This window comes from Cuculus canorus, chromosome 17, assembly GCF_017976375.1.
Source record: "Cuculus canorus isolate bCucCan1 chromosome 17, bCucCan1.pri, whole genome shotgun sequence".
NCBI classification, from domain to species: domain Eukaryota; kingdom Metazoa; phylum Chordata; class Aves; order Cuculiformes; family Cuculidae; genus Cuculus; species Cuculus canorus.
In genome coordinates, this window is record NC_071417.1 from 15,473,037 (window position 1) to 15,492,739 (window position 19,703).

Below are 19,703 nucleotides of genomic sequence, written 5' to 3' on the forward strand. Positions count from 1 at the left end.
TGTAGGGCTCTTGATTTAATACGCTTACCAAGTCAATATGAAACAAAATCTAGCTAATCATTTGGACATAAAAACAAAACTTGGTTTTCTCTGAGCAAACCACAGGAGAGGCTACTTGCTTGGTTTTGTTGGTGTGATTTTTTTTTTTTTATTATTATGCCTATTCAAACAGCTAGAGAGCAGTGATTATGGCCTTCAGCTCTCCAAAAGAGTGCAGAAACACCAGTCAAAGATTGAAAAAGTAAAGAACAGGGATGTTGATAGTCCTGGATGAAGCTTGTCCCAGCACCGTGGGTAAACGCTGTCTTGGCAAACATTGCCCTTTTCCCCTCGAGTTTCTCCCAATAGGAATGAAGAGCCTCCCAGACACACCTGATCAACGCAGGGGTGGTGGGGTCTGGCAAGGTAATTTTTGGAACCTCCTCAGTACAGTGAGAAGTGCTTCTAAAGAAAGGGTGGTTAAGCCTAAAATAGCACGGACAGACAGAGGAGAGGAGGCTGTGACAGGAGCTTGGCTTTCTGGGGCTGCTCCAGGCTGTCATGCTGGGTGAGAGACGATTCCCAGAGAAAATATGATGCAGCTTGGAGTGAAGGTGTATTTGGAATGTCCTGAGCCACGCAGCCCAGAGCAGCAGTAGAGAAAGTGATGGCAACTGGGTAAAAAACAGTCCTCCCATATAAGGACAGGCTGAGAGAGGTGGGCTTGTTCAGTCTGGAGAAAAGAAGGCTGCAGGGAGACTTTATAGCGACCTACCTGAAGGGGCTACAAGAAAGCTGGGGAGAGACTGTTCACAAAGGCTTGCAGTGATAGGACGAGGGGCAATGGGTATAAACTGGAGAGGGGCAGATTTAGACTAGACATGAGGAGGAATTTCTTCACTATGAGGGTAGTGAGACACTGGCCCAGGTTGCCCAGGGAAGTGGTGGCTGCCTCATCCCTGGTAGTGTTCAAGACCAGGTGGGATGGGCCTTGGGCAGCCTGATCCAGTGGGAGGTGTCCCTGCCCATGGCAGGGGTGTTGGAACTGGATGGGCTTTAAGGTCCCCTCTAACCCAAACCATTCGATGCTTCTGTGATTCTGAAACCCATGTCCCTGCAAAACACTGTTGTGAATTCTGGGTTCCTGTGCTGGAGGCAGTGATGGCGATGGCTCTGCTCTCCAGCAGCTGGGACAGATGACAGTCGCTTGCCCAAACCAAGAGCCAGATCAAGCCAGCATCAGTCCCAGCCTGGATGGGGACCTAGTCCCTTTGGCAGTGATGGGAATGATGCAGCTGGAGAATCAGAAACGGGGATGAGGCTTCCCAGCCTGCAAAGGGCTTTCCAAAACTGCCCTCTCCTGGCTGCCAGCGCTTTGAAGCGACTGTGGTGACCTGATGTCCCACCATGCTCTGCAGATCAGGCCGAGGACAGCTGGTGTAAGCAGGGGTTCCTTTGGGCTGGAAAAACCTTTGTGTGGCCCAATGACCCAGACATGTACCGGGACACAGGGCTCAAGGTGTCTGGAGTCGCTCAGCTCCGTGTCAGAGAGACCCAACTGCGCTTTTGCAGTGAAATCCAAGTCTGAATTTGCACGTGACATTGAACATTCGAAAGGAAAGGAAAAGTAAGGTTGGATTTTGCAGAGGGCTTTTACTAGAGGAAATTGAAAAATATGTATCTGACATATCTGAAGACTTGGTTTTAACTTGCATCCTGATTGTTCCAGATGTTTCCCAGATGTCAAAGGGAACGAGGCACTGAAACAGCAGAACACATTTGTTCTAACAAGTTCTAATGTCAGTATTGCCAAAGAATTTTAATTTAAGCCTTGGGTTTGTTTGATTTTTCTCTCACTGGTAACTCCAATATCTATGAATTTTCTACTAATCTAATTGAAGGTGGGTTAATTCTGTATGACTCCAGACAGGGTGAGGCTGATATCCATCCCGATCCCGGTGACTCCTCTCTCTCTTCTCTTTGGGTTTCACGGCACTGAACAGCTCCTGGGAAAGAAGGGCTGTAATCGGTGGAACGATCGCTGCAGAGCAGGGCTGAGTTCCTCCACAAAGAGTTCGTGCAGCTCATCCGCCTGGGGCTCCCCTCGGCACCACCTCCCTGAACACAAACGTTTCAGGGCGTGCGGAGGAGCACCACCGGCTGCACCAGGGGCTGCAAACGAACCGTCCTGCCCTCAGTCCCGCCGGTCGCCCGCGCCCACAGGGGGCGCGCGAGGGAGGGGCTAGGGCGCGGCCGGAGAAAGGGGCGAGGCTAGTGTGGGGGCGGGGAGAGGGGCGGGGCTACAGAAGGGGTGGGGCCGAGGTGAGGCGGTGGACTAATGAGAGGGGCGGGGCCGGACGGAACGAGGTTTGGGTGAGGGACGGCGCCAGATGGAACGAGGGACTTGGAAAGGGGCGTGGTCTGACGGAACGAGGGGGAGTGGCCTGGATGAACACAGGGAGCCATCCAGGCGGGCGCGGGTTGGATGCACGGGGGCGTGGTCTGAATATGAGACGTGGTCTGGATGCACGAAAGGGCGTGGCCTAAATACACGGGGGCGTGGCCGAGATGCACGGGAGTGGTTGTCTGGCTGCAAGGAGGCGTGACCTGGACAGAAAAGGGGGCATGACCTGGATCGCCGAAGGGGCGTGTCCTAGGTGCACGGGAGTAGTGGTCTGGCTGCACGGGGGCGTAGCTTGGACACACAAGGGGGCGTGGCCCAGGTGTACGAGGGGGGCAGCCTGGATGCACGGGGGAGCGTGGCATGGGGCATAAAGGGGGTGTGGTCTGAATACGAGGGGCGCGCTATAGATACATGGAGGCGTGGCTTTTAGGCACGGGGGCGCGGCTTCTATGTATGGGGCGTGGCCTGGCTACACGAACGAGATGTCTGTATAAATGTGGGCGTCGTCTATGAGCACGAGAGGGGAGTGGCCTGCAAGAACAGGGCGTGGTCTGTATGCATAGTGGGTGTGGTCTGATGACACGGGGGCGTGGCCTGTGGGTGGGGCGCCTCCGCGCCTTCCGCCCCGTGACCCGGCAGTGGTCGCGGTTCGGGTCGGCTCTCCCACCACTCTTGCGCCGCGGCCCCTCGGGGCTCTCCTCGCAGTCGGGCCTCGGGAGGCGGCCCTGCGCAGTCCTCCCCTGTTCTTCCCCCGAGCCGTCCGTCCTGAGCGGAGCCGCCTCCGGCGAAGATGAAGACGGTGCTGATGGTGGCCGAGAAGCCTTCGCTGGCGCAGTCCATCGCCAAAATCCTCTCCAGGGGTACGAGGGCCCCGTCCTAGGCTCGCCCAGCCCGGGGAAGAGCCGGGGTTGTTCGGCCTGGAGAAGGGAAGGCTGCGGGGAGACCTCAGAGCAGCTTCCAGTATTGAAAGGGGCTCCGGGAGAGCTGGGGAGGGGCTCTGGATCAGGGAGTGCAGGGATGGGGTGAGGGAGAAGGGTTTTTAGCTGAAAGAGGAGAGATTGAGGTGAGATCCTAGAAAGAAATGTTTGGCTGCCCAGAGAAGCTGCGGCTGCCCCGTCCCTGGAAGTCTTCAAGGCCAGGTTGGAAATGGGGTGTGAGCAGCCTGGTCCGGTGGGAGGTGTCCCTGCCCATGGCAGGGGGTGGAACTGGATGGGCTTTGAGGTCCCTTCCAACTACCTGAAGGGAGGTTGTAGAGGGGAGGGTGCTGGCCTCTTACCGGAAGTGAAAGGGACAGGACAATGGGAAATGGCCTCAAGCTACAACAGGGGAGGTTCAGACTGGACATCAGGAAAAGACTTTTCACAGAAGGGGTAATTGGACACTGGCCGAGGCTGCCCAGGGAGGTGGTGGAGTCACTATCTCTGTGTGTATTTAAAAGACGGGTAGACGAAGTGCTCAAGGACATGGTTTAATGGCAGGTAGGAATGATTTGACTTGATAACCTAAGAGGTCTTTTCCTGATTCTCTGACTTCTATGCCTGTTTGTTGTACGGAGGCAGGGTGCAGAGGTTGCGGGCTGTTGCTGTCGATGAAGTGAGGTTGAGAACCCCCTGCTCGGTTACTTGACTGTTCTGGGGCAGCTGCCCCCTGGGAATGCTAGCTCAGGACAGGTTGCAGTTCATAAATCAACTCTGTGGCACTGCACGTCCAGCTCATTTTTATGTGCTGATGTCTATTCAATTCAAGAATAAAGAATTCTGAGTTTGATACTTTATGTAGCCAAAGTGCATGTTAGTGCATAGCATCTCTGGAAAGTGCTAGTCGAGTAGCAAGTTGTTCTGTTCTGTTGTTTGACGCTGTTGTAAGTATTTTCTAAATCATGCAGAAAACGGAATGAGTTGATTCTAATTGGACTGGTCTAGAAAACTGGCTGCATTTTCATAGGAGTCTCTTTGTGGGAGGGAAAGGATGGGGGAGGTAATTGAGAGTTCAATCGAAGATCAAATATTTTTAAACAAGGTCTAATGGGATAATAACTGAAATAAAAACTTGATTGATGCATAGAATTTTGTCAGGAAGACCCTAGTTGTAAGATCTAACAAAAGGGGTTTGTCATTTCACATGAAATAACCTATTTGAATAGGGTGTTTTTGGTCTTATGTTCACAGGAAACATGTCCTCTCGCAAGGGACTGAACAGTGCATGCTCTGTGCACGAGTACACGGGATCATTCGTAGGACAGAGTGCCCATTTCAAGATGACGTCTGTGTGTGGTCATGTCATGACTTTGGATTTCATAGGTATTTGTTCATAAACTGTTTCAGCTGACAGGGATTGTAAAACCACAAAGGACTTCTGAGAAGAAAATACTCATTGTGAAATAATTTAGAAAGAATGTTAGAACAGGAGAGGACAGGAGGATGAAAAGATACCTTGCGGTCAACAATTCTCAACTTTTTTTTCTGGTTCTCTTATGACTTCTTTCATGACCTTGGGCTCATGCCACGTATGTTTGCTGTGCCTGAATTATGTCCCTGGAAAATGAGGGGATATGCAACTCAGTTTGCTAGCCTGTAGAAGTGTTTTGGTACTTTGGATGGAAGGTGATTAAGGAATGCAGTGTTCAAGACGATATCCTCTAAAGCATTGTAGTGATTACTGCGGTAAGGATAACGCACGAGGAAGCCTGTCACTAAATGTGGTGTTACTCACATGACTGCTGTGTTTCCTCTAATGATAATGACCTCACAGGCTTTATGAGGACTAAATTTTGAGTTGTTTACACAGTGGAGAGGTACAGTTTAATGTAGTTGCTAAGCAATATTACTAGCAGTTACTTCAGAAAAACAGAATTGAATAAATGCATTGATATACAGTAAATTAAGATGCGTTAGGGCAGAGTGACTTCCGAGACAGATCTTGAAAGCCAAGTGTTTTCCAAAGTAATGTTTGCTGTTGTTTGGCTGTTTGGTGGGGTTTTTTTAATGTATATTGAGAGCTCTTCTTAATTTGCTTCTGCTTTTCAGGCAAATACAATAGCTGGGACAAAGTGGATCCAGCAGAACTTTTTAGCAAAGCTCCAACAGAAAAGAAAGAAGCCAATCCCAAACTGACCATGGTGAAGTTTTTACAGGTATTCTTTCTTATGAGATTTATTTGAGATATATCTTTTATTTTCCCCTTGGCATTCTTTTCCTTATTCCATCTGGAGTGTATTCCATCTTGGAGGATTCATTGTTCCTATTCTTCATCTGTTGGAGAAAGCAACGAGACGTATTTTTATCCTTTCAAGAAAAATGAGTGAAATTATTGTGTGATTCTGGAAAGCAATAGAAATAATTAATAAATTTGAAAGGGGAGTGTAGCATTTTGCTATGAATTAGCCTTGACTGAAAAAAAACCAAACCACAACCTTACAGATTAGCTAGCTTTACTTAAGAACTGGAAGTATAAACCTCTCCCATTCTTGGAGTGGGTCAGTTATGTTCCCTCTAATATGAAAAATGAGTCTGTCATCTCCACAGATAGTTTTGTATGGGAGAGTAAAGCCAGAGCATTTGTTTGTTTGTGCCTTTCCTCTCCTCTGGCAATCTGAATACACTGCTGCTCATGCTGCAGGCTGGGGAGTGTTTGATGTAGTTGGCCTGTTCAGCTGCTTTCCAAAAGTGAGCAGTATTTGGCAACATGCTGTGCAAAATGCTAGAGGAGTTCTAGGGTTGAAAGTGGGTGAGGATGTTCCTAAACAAGGATTTTCTGCCCTGCAGGAAGCAGCTTTTTGTCAAGCTTAAGTGTATTCTATTAATTTTACTAGTTCTTTGTTTGAAATCTCTGCCTTGTTGAATTCAATTTGTTGTTGCCTTGTGAGATTTTGAACTGTCAACATCCTGCTTCTCAGAGTTGTGGTGTTGGCTGTGTGCTTTGCTTCTAACAGCAAGTGCCAGGCATAGCTTGCAAATGCATTCTTTAAAGTGAGTCCGTGTTGGTGGTTGTTCCGTCTTCTTGTGTTCCTCTCTGCGGGGAGAAGAAAGAGGTGGTTTGTTTGCTTTTACAAAATAATACTTTCTGAAAGGGAAGTACAGGTGGTCTGAAACTGATATCAGGGTCCAGAGCAAGGCTACAAGGATGATCTGAGAGCTGGAGCACCTCCCATACGAGGACAGGCTGAGAGAGTTGGGCTTGTTCAACCTGGAGAAGACAGGGCTCCAAGGAGACCTTATAGCGACCTTCCAGTACCTGAAGGGGCTACAAGAAAGCTGGGGAGAGACTATTTACGAAGGCTTATAGTGATAGGATGAGGGGCAATGGATATGAACTGGAGAGGGGCAGATTTAGGCTAGACATAAGGAAGAATTTCTTCACCATGAGAGTGGTGAGGCCCTGGCACAGGTTGCCCAGAGAGGTTGTGGCTGCCCCATCCCTGGAGGTGTTCAAGACCAGTTTGGATGGGCCTTGGGCAGCCTGATCCAGTGGGAGGTATCCCTGCCTGTGGCAGGGGGGTTGGAACTGGATGGGCTTTAAGGTCGCTTCCAACCCAAACTATTCTATGATTCTATGGTATCTGTCAGATCAGCTTAGGCTTGGTGGTATCTCTGTGAACTAGGAGAGTGTTTCTTGTTTTGTTGTTTTTTAAATGATGTGGACATTAAGACACAGAAGGGAGACGGGGCTGTGCCCAAGGCTGCACACGCAGACCAGTAGGTTTGGGAGACTTTCGCTGCTGTATGGCTGTGCTGATTTTTTTCAGGTCCTGCAGAAAAGCATTTTGCAGGCAGACTTCTGGTCCCATGAAGCACAGCTTGCTTCTCTTCAGCCAATGTTTAAGTGCCTGCAGACTTCTTGTCACTTATGCTGTATTCTTCCAATGGATGTTGCATCATGTAGATTATCTCTGGTACTTTAAAATAGGAACAAAAATTATACAGCTAGTGAAGAGGCAGGTCTTTATGAATTACTGAAGAACTGCTAACTTTTCTTACAGGTGGAGGGAAGGGGCTGTGACTGTATTGTCTTGTGGCTGGATTGTGATAAGGAAGGAGAAAATATCTGCTTTGAAGTAAGATTTCAATTTTTAAGACTTATAATAGTATAATGTGTTTGTGATGTACAATACTACCAGTTTATTGTTTTATGGATACACGGTATAATTCAAATTAAATAAAGCTCTAAAGGCCATGGAGAGCCATGGTAGAACAACTCATGCTTTAGAACTCTTAAGATGTCAATTAAAGGGTGTAAATAATTTTGTAGCTGATGCTCATCTGAGATGAAATATAAGATTTCTTTATGTTCGAACGGTACAGTACTTTCAGAATTGGTCTGTATTTGGAGTAGTTATCTTGCTGTCCTTATAAAACTTGATCTTTATTAGCTTTTGTTCGTTAAGCCATTAGACGCTTTTGAGCATAGAGACTGCTTTTAAGTGTAGCCTTGCCACAGGAATGTGGCTTCTGCACATAAAAGGTATTGAACTAATACCTTGGTGTCCAAAGATTTTGTGGTTTTAACATCCTGTTCCCAGAAGTCTACATGAAGAGTATTTTTTTTGAAGTTTGTTTAAAGAAGCACGTTTTATCAAGCTGTTGTTTTAGGTTCTTTACATACCACTATATCGTAACCGGGCACTGTAATACATAGAATAAATCCATATAGAAAATGACCCACATTCACCAAAAGGTGCTGCAGCCACACTGGGCAATGTCTTTGCACTTTGATAAGAATAGTGCTTTGCTTCCTGCACTCGCCATTTAATAAGTAAATCGTCCAGCTCTGGTAATTCTTTTGAGTGGTTAGACAAATACTACTCTTCCTTATGAGTTAGTGTGCTGACATAATATCTTACTGAATTAAGAAAAATATTTTATGCAAATTTATTTTCAGCAAATATTTTATGGAGAGTGAGTTCCTTTTTTTTTTGCTTTAGAGAAAAATACTCTTAAAATATGCTTCTGATCTTCATTAGGTTCTTGATGCTGTCCTTCCTGTTATGAACAAGCCTCGAGGCACTGAGAGGACGATTTATAGAGCTAAATTCAGTTCTATTACTGACACCGACATCTGCAATGCCATGAATCACTTGGGAGAACCCAATCGCAATGAAGCTCTGTCAGTGGACGCCCGCCAGGAGCTGGATCTCAGAATTGGCTGTGCGTTTACAAGGTGACAGCATAGATTACAGATAGTTTTATGAAAGGTTTGGGAATACTGCTCTGCTCACAAAATATGTCTTGGTGCTCTAGCAGCTAGTTGTGCTCAGCACCAAACTGAACAACTTCATGCACAGAGAAATAAAAGATTGTATTCTGGCTTTGAGCTAGGTAAAGTAGTGTCAGCAGCTCTGGTAGTATCTTATTTTATGATGTTCTTCCACATTTCTTTGGGAATAAACAGGATTCAGTGAGGCGGAGTATTTAATTAGCTGCAAGAGATGATATTTCTCTGAATGGTTTTTTCCTAATGCCTGAGTGATTACGCATATTTGTATCAGCTAATGGAAACTTTTGCTTTTCATTGGAATGAGGGTATTAATGTAATTCTTCCTGGTTTGTTTTTTTTTTTTCCTTTCTCTTAGGTTTCAGACTAAGTATTTTCAGGGGAAATATGGGAATTTAGACAGCTCCCTCATCTCCTTTGGGCCATGTCAGACCCCAACGCTTGGATTCTGTGTCGAAAGGCATGATAAAATCCAGTCGTTTAAGCCTGAGACTTACTGGGTATTGCAAGCTAAAGTAAGTTTTACAGTACTTGTCTGTATGTGACAAGCATATATTTTTACCAAATAAATACATTTATATTTTTGTTTTAGTCATTCATAAATTGTAGCTGCTGACAAAGGCTCACGATGCCTACGATTTACTGCTCTGTTCTCGTTCAGTTCACATGTGTCACTGCCCTCCTGAGAACAGATCCCAAGATGTCACTTTTGTGTTGAAGTGGTTATTGTCTGCTGCTTATAAGAGTTCTTTAGTGCTAACCATCTAAGTGTAGACTCAGCCAAAAAGACTACTTAAAATGGTTTTCTTTTGTTCCCTGGGGTCCTTGGACTGACTGTTGTTAATTTGAATCCAAGAATTAATTAGGCTGCCAACAAACATTGGCATTGCTGACTATTGGAATTTTAAAGCAAATAAAATGCTCGTGTTAGTTGGCAGTTGAGTCCTCTGAATACTTTGGCAGCTTATCACAGTTTTATAGCCTTGCTGCTGTTCAGGGTTTGAGAGCAAACTAACGTGGTTTTACTGCTTGTGATCACAAAGATTTTTTTAAGCAAATAAGGGATAGATGGTAAAAAAGTTGCCCTTTAGATTTTAAAAGAAAGAGAAAAAAAAAAAAAGACTAAATCTGGTGTTTGCTGTCATCTCTTCTGATGCATCTCGTTTGTTGTGCTAGAAAGTAGTTGGTGCCTGCTTTCAGAGAGTTTTGTACTATCAGATTGGTTGCTTCTGTACACGGGACTAATTACAAGTTTAATACAAATGATTGATTATTCTAAATCAAATGGTAACTGTGAATTTCTGCCCATTTGAGCCTTTACTGTTCCCAAGCACTAAAAAATAAGAAGAATAGTCCAGTCAACTGTAGGAATAATTCCAATCCTTCCCCTCTGCCCCAGAACTCAAGTAACTTCCTTTCTCCAAAGCCGCTGTGAAGGAGAGTTTGGGCTGCGTGTTTGGAGCACTTGTGTCCCACTACACGTGTTACTAGGATTTCCGTACCGGATTATTGTTGCAACCGTGCATTCTCACACTTCCAGAAACAGACGTTGTGGGGGGTTAATTTTTTTTTTTTGTCCATTAGGTGAACCCTGAAAAAGAAAGTTCTCTCACGTTGGATTGGGATAGAGTGAGGGTTTTTGATCGTGAAATTGCCCAAATGTTCCTGAATATAACAAAGATGGCAAAAAGAAGCAAAGGTAATAATATTTACTAAATGTCAATAGAGCCATATTCATGTAAAGGAAAATACAATTTAATATTTCATTTGCTGCATACTGGGATGCAGGGGTTTTTTTTGTTAAAGAAGCATGTAGAATCTCTAGTTTTACTCCATTCAAATTTGTCTAAATAAGAATAAAAGGCAAGAGTTTTTTTTAATTGTAATTCATGTTATGCTAGCCTGATCATCTCGGCAGAAGCTGCTTCTTAATACCTGACTTTGGAAATGATCATCACTTGTGATAGAAGTCTTCATTACTAAACCTGCTAAGAAATACTGTTTGGATCTTTCCAAGGCATATCTCTTATTTCCCGTGAGACATTGTATAAATCAGAATTTAATTACTTATATGGCTATTATTCCTGCAGTTAAATTTTAATCACATCTATGGTACAATCTTTTATAGCCAATTAACTTCTAATTCTGTTCTGTTTCACTACTGGTTTGACAGTAGTTTTGATTTAAGTGCTTATAGCCATCAAGGTTCAAATACTGCAGAAGCTTTTAAAAATCAGGATCCTTATAGTTACGATCATTGCTCAGAACAATCACTAAAGTCTTATAGCACTGCTAGTACGTGCTGCCGCGGTGAATGGAAGTACAGAGCGCAATAAGCTACCTTGCGCATTCACAGTTATGGGCTTCAGGACTGTAACTTTAGAATCTGGTATAATTATCTCCAATCAGATTTCCTGAAGTAAAAATATATTGGTGGATTGTTGTTCTTTAAGAAAACAAAAACAGATATGACAAGCATAGCTAATGGTAGGTACGTTGCATGTTTGTAGCAGGACTGAAGTAATTAATTTACCAGTTACCAGACTTCAAAACTTTTACTGTTTTTCTAGGTAGACATCTGGTGAGTAAAAAAGAGAAGGTGAAGCAGAGACACTGGCTCTGAACACAGGTAAAATGCTACGAGTGGCCAGTGCTGCTTTAGGTATGTGAAAAAGTTCAGATTTTTTTCAGTTCAAAGCAAAACATTTGGCTTCTCAGACAAAATAATCAAGAACATATCAATAGGAATTAATGCCCTTCTGTCTCTGTACTACATCCTTCTGGGGGAAGGTCAGGTGTAGAAAGCTCGTCAAAAGTGAAATGTTTGCGTAAGAAGAGGTGAAAAAAGTATTAATGGAAAGAACAAACTGATTTAATTTAAACGCTTTGATAAGCTATACTGTCGGATGCAGCAAAACAAATTATAATCACAGTGATGTGTCGGTGATTTGTTTTCTTCTGTCCCATCTTAGGAAGGGGTCCACAACATGCATGCAAATAGCAGAGCGTCTTTATACTCAGGGTTTATATCAGCTACCCTCGAACAGAAACTACCCATTATCCAGATAACCTTTGACTTGAAAGGATGTTTGAGACAACAAGCCAATAATCCTCACTGGGCAGAAACTGTGAGTACACAAAGCAAAACCTGCACTGGCAGATCATCTCTCATCTATGTGTGAATATGTGTTACTTGGTATATGATAACATATAGGTCTTCAGAAACAATAATACCTGTAACTGTTTTATTTATGGATGTTTGTATCGTGAGCTTTTGTCAGGATTTGACCTGAAGCTTCCTAACCGGCTAAGAGAGACCTGTTATCCACGTCAGCCAATCTGTTTTTTCTCTCTCTCCTTCACCCAGGTAAAAGCAATTGCTGTCAGAAGGCATTAATCGTCCCAGGAAAGGCATGATGCGGAGACCATCCTCCCATCACTCCAATGAGAGCTGCAACTGAAGCAGAATTAGGTATAGACAAATTCAGTCATGTTGGAACATTATGTGAGGAAATTAGTTCCTGGAGGTATAGGAGCCAGTTTGAAAATCTCTGAGTTTCAGCAGAAAATAAAATTATTTCAGTAGCAGGAAGTGAAGAGAAATCAATCTTTATCCTAACTTTAACTTCTTGTGACAGTGAAGTTCAGAGCTGGTCTGCTGTTCCATAATTTATCCTAGGTGCCATAGTACTGCTGAGGAAAAGGAATAGCCAACTGACAACTTAATTTCTGCTTTCGCTAGAAGAAATTTGTCCTAGAGTGGTAGCTTCCAAGTATTGAAATTTTATTATTTTTGTGCTTGGAAGTCAAATTTCAGCTGCATTTTAATTTAGTCCCTGTGGTTTGTGGGATTTATATTAAAATGTAACATTTGATATTCTGTACACTGTAATCCCTCAAAAAAGGATTTTAAGGTTATAAGGAAGTGTAGTGAATGCGTTGTATTCTTTATCGGGAATGGCTAAGATTGTTATAGAAAACTGATGACTTCCAGTTTTAATGAATCAAGTGAAATAATGTCTTATCGAAGAACAAAAGCTTTAAAATTCTGAGTAATTGTACGGGATACTGAATGACTGTTGAAGATTTTTTCTTTACATACACAGCAAGATGAAATATGCAAAGCACAGGACTAAGAATTAGAAGCTGTTCATAGCAGCGTAACCTTTTGACTATTCTATTTCCTATGCACAGATTGTAAATAAGGAAACTTTGCATTGAAATTGCACCTCTATTAGTGTCAATAAATAGTATTTTATAGTGATCTGTTGTAGGACTTAAAGCTGACCAGTGTGGTCATTGCCACTAGAATCTCATTTTAGGTTTTAGATTATGGTGTGGTCTCTATTGGCACTAAGCAGTAGATCATTCTGGTTTTGTATATGTGTCTTATTTTATGCAAAAAAGTCTTTTCTAGTTTATACTCTGATTCAAACACTGCAAAATTTGGAGATGGGCTGGTTAACTTGGCAGTCCTTGTCCAAGAGCATTTCTATGCAGCTCGTGTCTGTGTGACATGATGATTCAATAGGCAGAACGTGTTGAAGGGGAAACTGGATGGACTGCTGAATGTTATTTTCTTTCAGGTACCATTCTTTCCAGAGATACCTGTGGAAATCTGGTACCTTTTTAGTGCAGATATTACATAGAGCTGCAGGACTTCAGTTTTGTGGGTACAATGTTGTTTGTCCTCAGGTGGAGATGGATGGCGACTGTATGAGTATATAACAAGGCATTTTATTGCCACTGTCAGCGCTGATTGCAAGTTCCTGCAGACCACCATTTCTTTCAGTATTGGCCCTGAACATTTCACCTGTATCGGAAAAGTGGTAACTTCACCAGGTAAGACAAACCAGGGAGTAAGTAGTTTGCCACAGACTTTTTCCCCATTTATACATTGAATGGATAATAAAGTGAAACTTTGGAGGCAAGTGCAATTTTGAAGTTATCAAGATCAGAGGCCAAATCTTTGTCTTCTATTCTATACTTCAATTACAATAGGAAGTGTCTTAGTTTTCAGGTAGTGGTCTCAAAGATTCAGTGGCATGTTTGCCCACGTGAAGAGCAGGCTTTTTACAGACAGCAAGTGTGTTTTGAGGGTTAAGTTACACAGAGGGAGATTTTTTTTTTTGTATTGAGCTACTGTAAAATGAGTGGAACAACACCACAGATTTTTATGGTAATCTGGCCCAGTAGTCGTGATTACGTGAATATGACTTATTAGTTTTATTTCCTTTTTAATAAATTTCCTGCCATTTTGGCACTGTGCTTTCATTCAAGGAAAGTGTTTCCTCTGTTTTTCATACATCAGTCTGACTCGAGTCACACACAAAATAGTCTGCAGTGTAGTGGGAGATGCTGCCTTGTGATAGTGTATCTCCTCAGTGTTTCCAGCCTCGGATATTTCTTATGATGAGGGTGATGAGGCACTGGAACAGGTTGCCCAGGGAAGCTGTGGCTGGAGGTGTTCAAGGTCAGGTTGGATGGGGCTTGGAGCAAGCTGATGTAGTGGTACATGTTCCTGCCCATCGCAGGGGGGTTGGAACTGGATGATCTTTAAGGTCCCTTCCAACCCAGACTATTCTATGATTCTGTTTCCTGCATGGTGTGGCAGACAGTCTCTTAACTTTGATCTGTATAACATGGATCATGTTAAAATTATAAATGTATTCCTCAGCCTTTCAAAAGCTGTGAAATAAGCTCTCGTTATTGTTGTTTGTTTGTTTCTTTACCTCCAGGGTTCACAGAAATTATGCCATGGCACAGTATCCCATTAGAAGAGAGCCTTCCCCACTGTGAGAAAGGAGATCTTTTCCCAACTGGTGAAATAAAATTGGTGGAAAAACAAACTTGTCCCCCTGATTACCTGACAGAAGCAGAACTTATCACTCTGATGGAAAAGCATGGCATTGGTAGGAACTTGCCTAACTTAGATTATCCTGTAACACATCCACCAAGAGTGCAGAGTCTGGATGGCTCCTCTGAACTCTGTTGGTGATAACATTTCAGTATGCATTTGAGTAGGTACCATAATGATAATTTTTCCCTTCTAACCACAATGCCTGTAGCACTTCTTAGCAGATGGTAGACCATCTCTTCCTCCACTTTCCTTTCTGTTTCTTACTCTGATGCCTAGTTTCTGGCCAAAGAAGTGTGCTTTCATAAAACATCCTTGTCCATTCTCTTGTCAGAAAGACTTGTGTGGAAGAATGCACCTCCTCATGCTTAGGAATTATTTCCTTTACATCTCACTTTGGCTTTGCTGGCTTCTGTAGTCTATAGATCTCAAACTGTTTAGTTTCCCAGAGTACTAGTTTTCTTTTTCAATCTGACTTATTTCCTTTCATGCATTTTCATAAATTTGCCCAGTCAAAACATAGTCTCTTACTCCACTGTGTTTACCAGGATAAGTGATTGTGAGAATAAGAGGCTTCCCAATAGTAATTCCTTGGAAGAGATGAAACAATTAAGGTTAAAACATAGGTTTCAGACTTCTCAGAACTGCAAAGGGCATAAGAGTTACTAGAGAGAGAAGTTATCCACTGGAAGTTGGGTAACAGTAAAAAGGTGTCCGAACTCTTAGCAGTCTTAGGAGCACTATAATTTGACATAAAACCAGAGAAGTCAGAAAAGAGTAATTAAATGAAAACTTTTTTTGTTCAGGATGGATTTATTATTTTCCTTTGTGTGGCAGGAACCGATGCAAGTATTCCAGTCCACATTAACAACATTTGCCAGCGAAACTATGTCACCGTGGAGAGTGGTCGGAGACTGAAGCCTACAAACCTTGGCATTGTTCTGGTTCATGGCTATTACAAAATAGGTCAGTTAAATACTCTTCCCTTTCCATCCTTTTAGCTTCTTTTCCCTTCAGTATGACAAGGGCTCTTGTCACTGACAAAGTTGCATTTCTGTCTGAAATAATACATCTAGGAAAGTATTACTAATTCCAAAGACTATAATAATTAAAACTTGTTTCTGTATTTTGATGGCAGTTTACATATAGGCACTTTCCTGTACATGTTTTTTATAGCTGCTTCTCAGTTGTTGTCATATCTGGTTTTCTGTTAGATGCAGAATTGGTTCTTCCTACAATCCGCAGTGCTGTAGAGAAGCAACTCAACTTAATAGCTCTGGGTAAAGCGAATTATCATCAGGTCCTGGAGCACACCCTTGACATTTTCAAAAGGAAATTTCACTATTTTGTGGATTCTATTGCAGGTAAAACTTTTCACGTGTGAAGTTCCCTACAGTTACTCAATTGTTGGAAAGGTGCAGGTGGAAAATATTTGTATATTGGGTTTCTTTCAGAGATTTAGGCTTACTGAAAAGTTGTGTTCCAGGACTGAAAGTTGCCAGTCCAATTCAGTTGATCTGCAAAAGGAAATAAACTGAATCATGGCTCCAAAACTCTACTTCAGTTGAGTTTTTTTGTGATTGTGTTGTGGGGAGTTTTCAAAAACTTCAAACTAGCCTTGTGTGTTTGTGCACGGTCACTGCAAAATGCTATTTAAAAAGTCTTCCTAAACAAGGAATAGTGTTGTGAATGAAGTATTTTCATTCCTGCTGTTTCTTCACAGGTCATCTAGATGATTTTGTGCAACATTTCCTCTTAAAAACTAGAACTCTAACATAAATGAGATTCTCTCTTTTGCAGGTATGGATGAGCTGATGGAAGTATCTTTTTCACCTTTAGCTGCCACAGGTAAACCTCTTTCCCGCTGTGGTAAATGCCATCGTTTCATGAAGTATATTCAGGTGAGTTCACCACATGGTTGGAATTTAAATTGCACTTGCTGGGGGGCATTGAGTAGAAACCCTCATTCCATATTGAATTTGGATTTAAATGTGGTTGTCAAGAGTGCATTTCTGAAAAAAAACCAACAAAGCCTGATGGAGTTTCTCCATGGGTAGCAAAGCAGAGAGCAGCCCCAGTTGGAATTACTGCAAGGTTTGAGTTCTATTTACGCTACAGTTGTTTAGGAGATTTGTTTTCTACTCCAGGCCAAACCAAGTCGTCTGCATTGCTCTCACTGTGATGACACCTACAGCCTTCCACAGAATGGAACAATTAAACTCTACAAAGAGTTGCGTTGCCCCTTAGATGACTTCGAGCTGGTGCTGTGGTCATCTGGGTCCAGAGGAAAGAGCTACCCACTCTGTCCATACTGTTACAACCATCCTCCCTTCAGGGACATGAAAAAAGGTAGGAATTCTGTGAACATGCAGGGAACAATCTCACTTGAAATAAATTAGGTGCAATCTTTAGAGTGTGCTTTTTAGTAGTTTTTAATCAGTGTTGCTTAGTGTAAATCAGATTTGATTACAGATACCTAAAATTCACATTAAACTCCCTGAACAAAATTTATTAGTTAACTCCTTTATGAATAGGCTTTTTTTCTTTATAAAAGAATTAAGAAACTTATTTACGTGCATGCACAGAAGGTAACCTTCGTAACACTCGGGATGCAGAGGAAGACATTGAGGTTCTGACACCTTGCAAATTGAAGTATGCTTGGTGTGGATAGGACTGTAGATTAAGACCAGATCTTGAGTGTTTTAATCCTGGGATAGATGGTGTCTCAAATGCTGGAGTAGGATGTGAGAAGGAGTAAAAGTTGCAGTTATTTTGCTAACTGTGAGACTAAAACTTATGTAAGGTAGTGCTTTGAAGCTCTGAGTATCAGAAGCTTTTTGGCATCTTTTTATTATCATCTTATAATTAAAAATGTGTTGTATTACCAGAGTATAGTGCAAGTGTAAAATAGCAGTTAGTTAGGTGCTATATATTTAATTGAAATGTCTTTCATCAGTAATGTGTCCAAATTGCCTGTACTCTATAGTGGTGGTGTCTGGCAATTCTGAAAGTCCGTTATAGAAACATTTTTGAGCAAGGAATTATTCTGAGTCTGTGAAAAGGCAAGTTGCCATTTGGGGAGTCATTCCATTCTTTAGTGATTTAGATCATATCCTAAGCTTTCTTTGACTTATGTGTCTCACTTCCTGCAAGCTGGGTAGTCTGGGCAGTGATATAAAAGGTTCCCTGTGGTATGGTGTTACTCTTCTTCCACCAGGAATGGGCTGTAATGAATGCACCCACCCCACGTGCCAGCATTCTCTTAGCATGCTTGGAATTGGGCAGTGCGTTGAATGTGAGAATGGGGTTCTGGTTCTTGACTCTACGTCGGGTCCCAAGTGGAAGATGGCGTGCAACAAATGCAATGTGATTGTGCACTTCTTTGAGAACGCTCATAAAGTCCGGGTGTCACCAGAGACCTGCGACCTGTGTGATGCAGCCCTTGTGGACGTAGATTTTAACAAAGCCAAATCCCCTCTCCCTGGTGATGAGACCCAGCATTCAGGCTGCATATTCTGTGATCCTGTGTTTCAAGATCTGGTGGAGCTGAAACATGCAGCCATGAGGCACCCCATGCACCGCGGGGGACAAGGAAAAAGGCAAGGTCGAGGAAGAGGTAAAGGCAGGAGGCCAGGAGGAAGACTCAATCCAAAGAAACCTAAGGACAAAATGGCAGCTCTGGCTGCTTACTTTGTATAATGGCCACACAACAGACAAATAAACTTCTTGTAAAAATGTGTTTCTCTTTAAGTTCATTCTTAAGTATTTTTGATCTTCACTGCTTTCCTGCTCTTGGTAAAGTTAAACACCTTAGATTGTACCTTGATTTAACATCATTTCTGCATGGTCAGCAACTGAGAAAGCCTTTAAGCTTTTGATTGGAATTCATTGGTCCAAGTCGAGCTTGCAAACAGTAGGGAGACTTTGGAAGTCCACCTAGACTGCTACCCGTGGCTGATAGAAAGAAAATGAAATTGCCCTCTTCTATCATTTCTGGAGCCTTTGTCCATGATACAAGTGCCAGGAACAGAAGTGCTAGTTCAGATCACTGTTATGTTGCTGTGGTCTTTAGGTGGGGAATGAGACTGGTTTCATCTGACTTTGAATCTTCAAAAATAATATGTTATTAGTAGCTGTCATATTTTAAAATTACATCTGCCATAGCAAGAGCACTACTTCAAATCTGTCATTCTGCTGCATAAGAGAATAATGCCCAGGGGCACAGCAAATGGGAATCATGAATGTGAAGGGGAAGATCTGCATTGAGCAGCAATTCCCAAATTATGGTCTGTGCAGCCAAGTTAGTGTCCTTTGGTCAGTGGACCCCTGCTAAATGACACCTCCTCCTGCTGCTGGAGGTCAGCTTGAGTACCCAGGCAGTTTTTTTTCCTCTGTTTGCATACCTGCTCAGATGGGGTTTGTACTGTCTGCACCCCAAATTGTCATTTTGGTATTGGCTAGTTTTGCCATGAAAAGAAGGGGATTTTCTGTGGATCTGTATCCAGCCTCTGTGGCACTGGGTGCCACATTACAATATCAAATTACACCAATACATACTATTCCCCTTTCCTTGCACCTGCACGTAGTGGGTCATATCTGGTCATCTGATCAAAGGCAGTTTGTATCATCTGTGCCTGCAGTCGCTCTTGGTGCTAGTTGTGGCTCGATGGGGGAATGCCATCACAGTCTTGCATGGTGCAAAGGCTCCTGCATTTCAACCAAGACGCCGCAGAGAGCAGCTTGGCAGGTGATTTATTTGCAACAGAAAGGAAAGTCCAGTCTCTACAAAAGGCAGTGTCCCACTGTTGTTTTAATTGGCCCAGCGTGTGCATTTGCTGAGCTAAAGAATACGGAACACCACAGCCCCAAGCCTGTTCCTCTGATAGACATTTATACTGTTACAGCTCAAACATGAACTATGGTTTAGTAGTATTGATTAAAAGACCCAGCCGTAGGTAGAAGTTTCTTTTCATAGTTCTTGTTTGGTTTATATTTTTTGTAAATATTAAATGTTTTTCCTGATAAAACCAAACTGTCTTTGCTTCTCCCTTAGCCTGGAGCGAGTAACATCTTTTTGTGTTTTGAAGATCTTTGTACTGCAATGTTTTGGAGCCATAGATCTTGGCATAAACTATAACAGGTTTCAGGGTGCTTGTATCGATTCAGTTGTTCAAATCCTCTCTTGCCTCTGTAGCTGGCTTTGCTACATGAGGATACAGCTCTGAAGATACCTGTGCGCTCAGGTATCTTCTG

General features: G+C 42.9%; 1 protein-coding gene across 1 annotated transcript; it reads left to right on the forward strand.

The window, feature by feature from the left end:
- Positions 1-2,970: 2,970 nt before the first annotated feature.
- Positions 2,971-19,633, forward strand: TOP3B (DNA topoisomerase III beta). The gene is given in 22 exon segments (XM_054082578.1): positions 2,971-3,243; positions 4,552-4,683; positions 5,410-5,516; positions 7,362-7,436; positions 8,343-8,539; positions 8,952-9,108; positions 10,178-10,311; positions 11,168-11,202; positions 11,205-11,259; positions 11,570-11,580; positions 11,583-11,617; positions 11,619-11,663; positions 11,665-11,723; positions 11,964-12,008; positions 12,010-12,065; positions 13,289-13,435; positions 14,332-14,505; positions 15,288-15,416; positions 15,665-15,814; positions 16,251-16,351; positions 16,598-16,799; positions 17,668-19,633. Coding segments are annotated over 22 exon segments (2,598 nt in total). The 5' UTR covers positions 2,971-3,173; the 3' UTR covers positions 18,150-19,633.
- Positions 19,634-19,703: the final 70 nt, after the last annotated feature.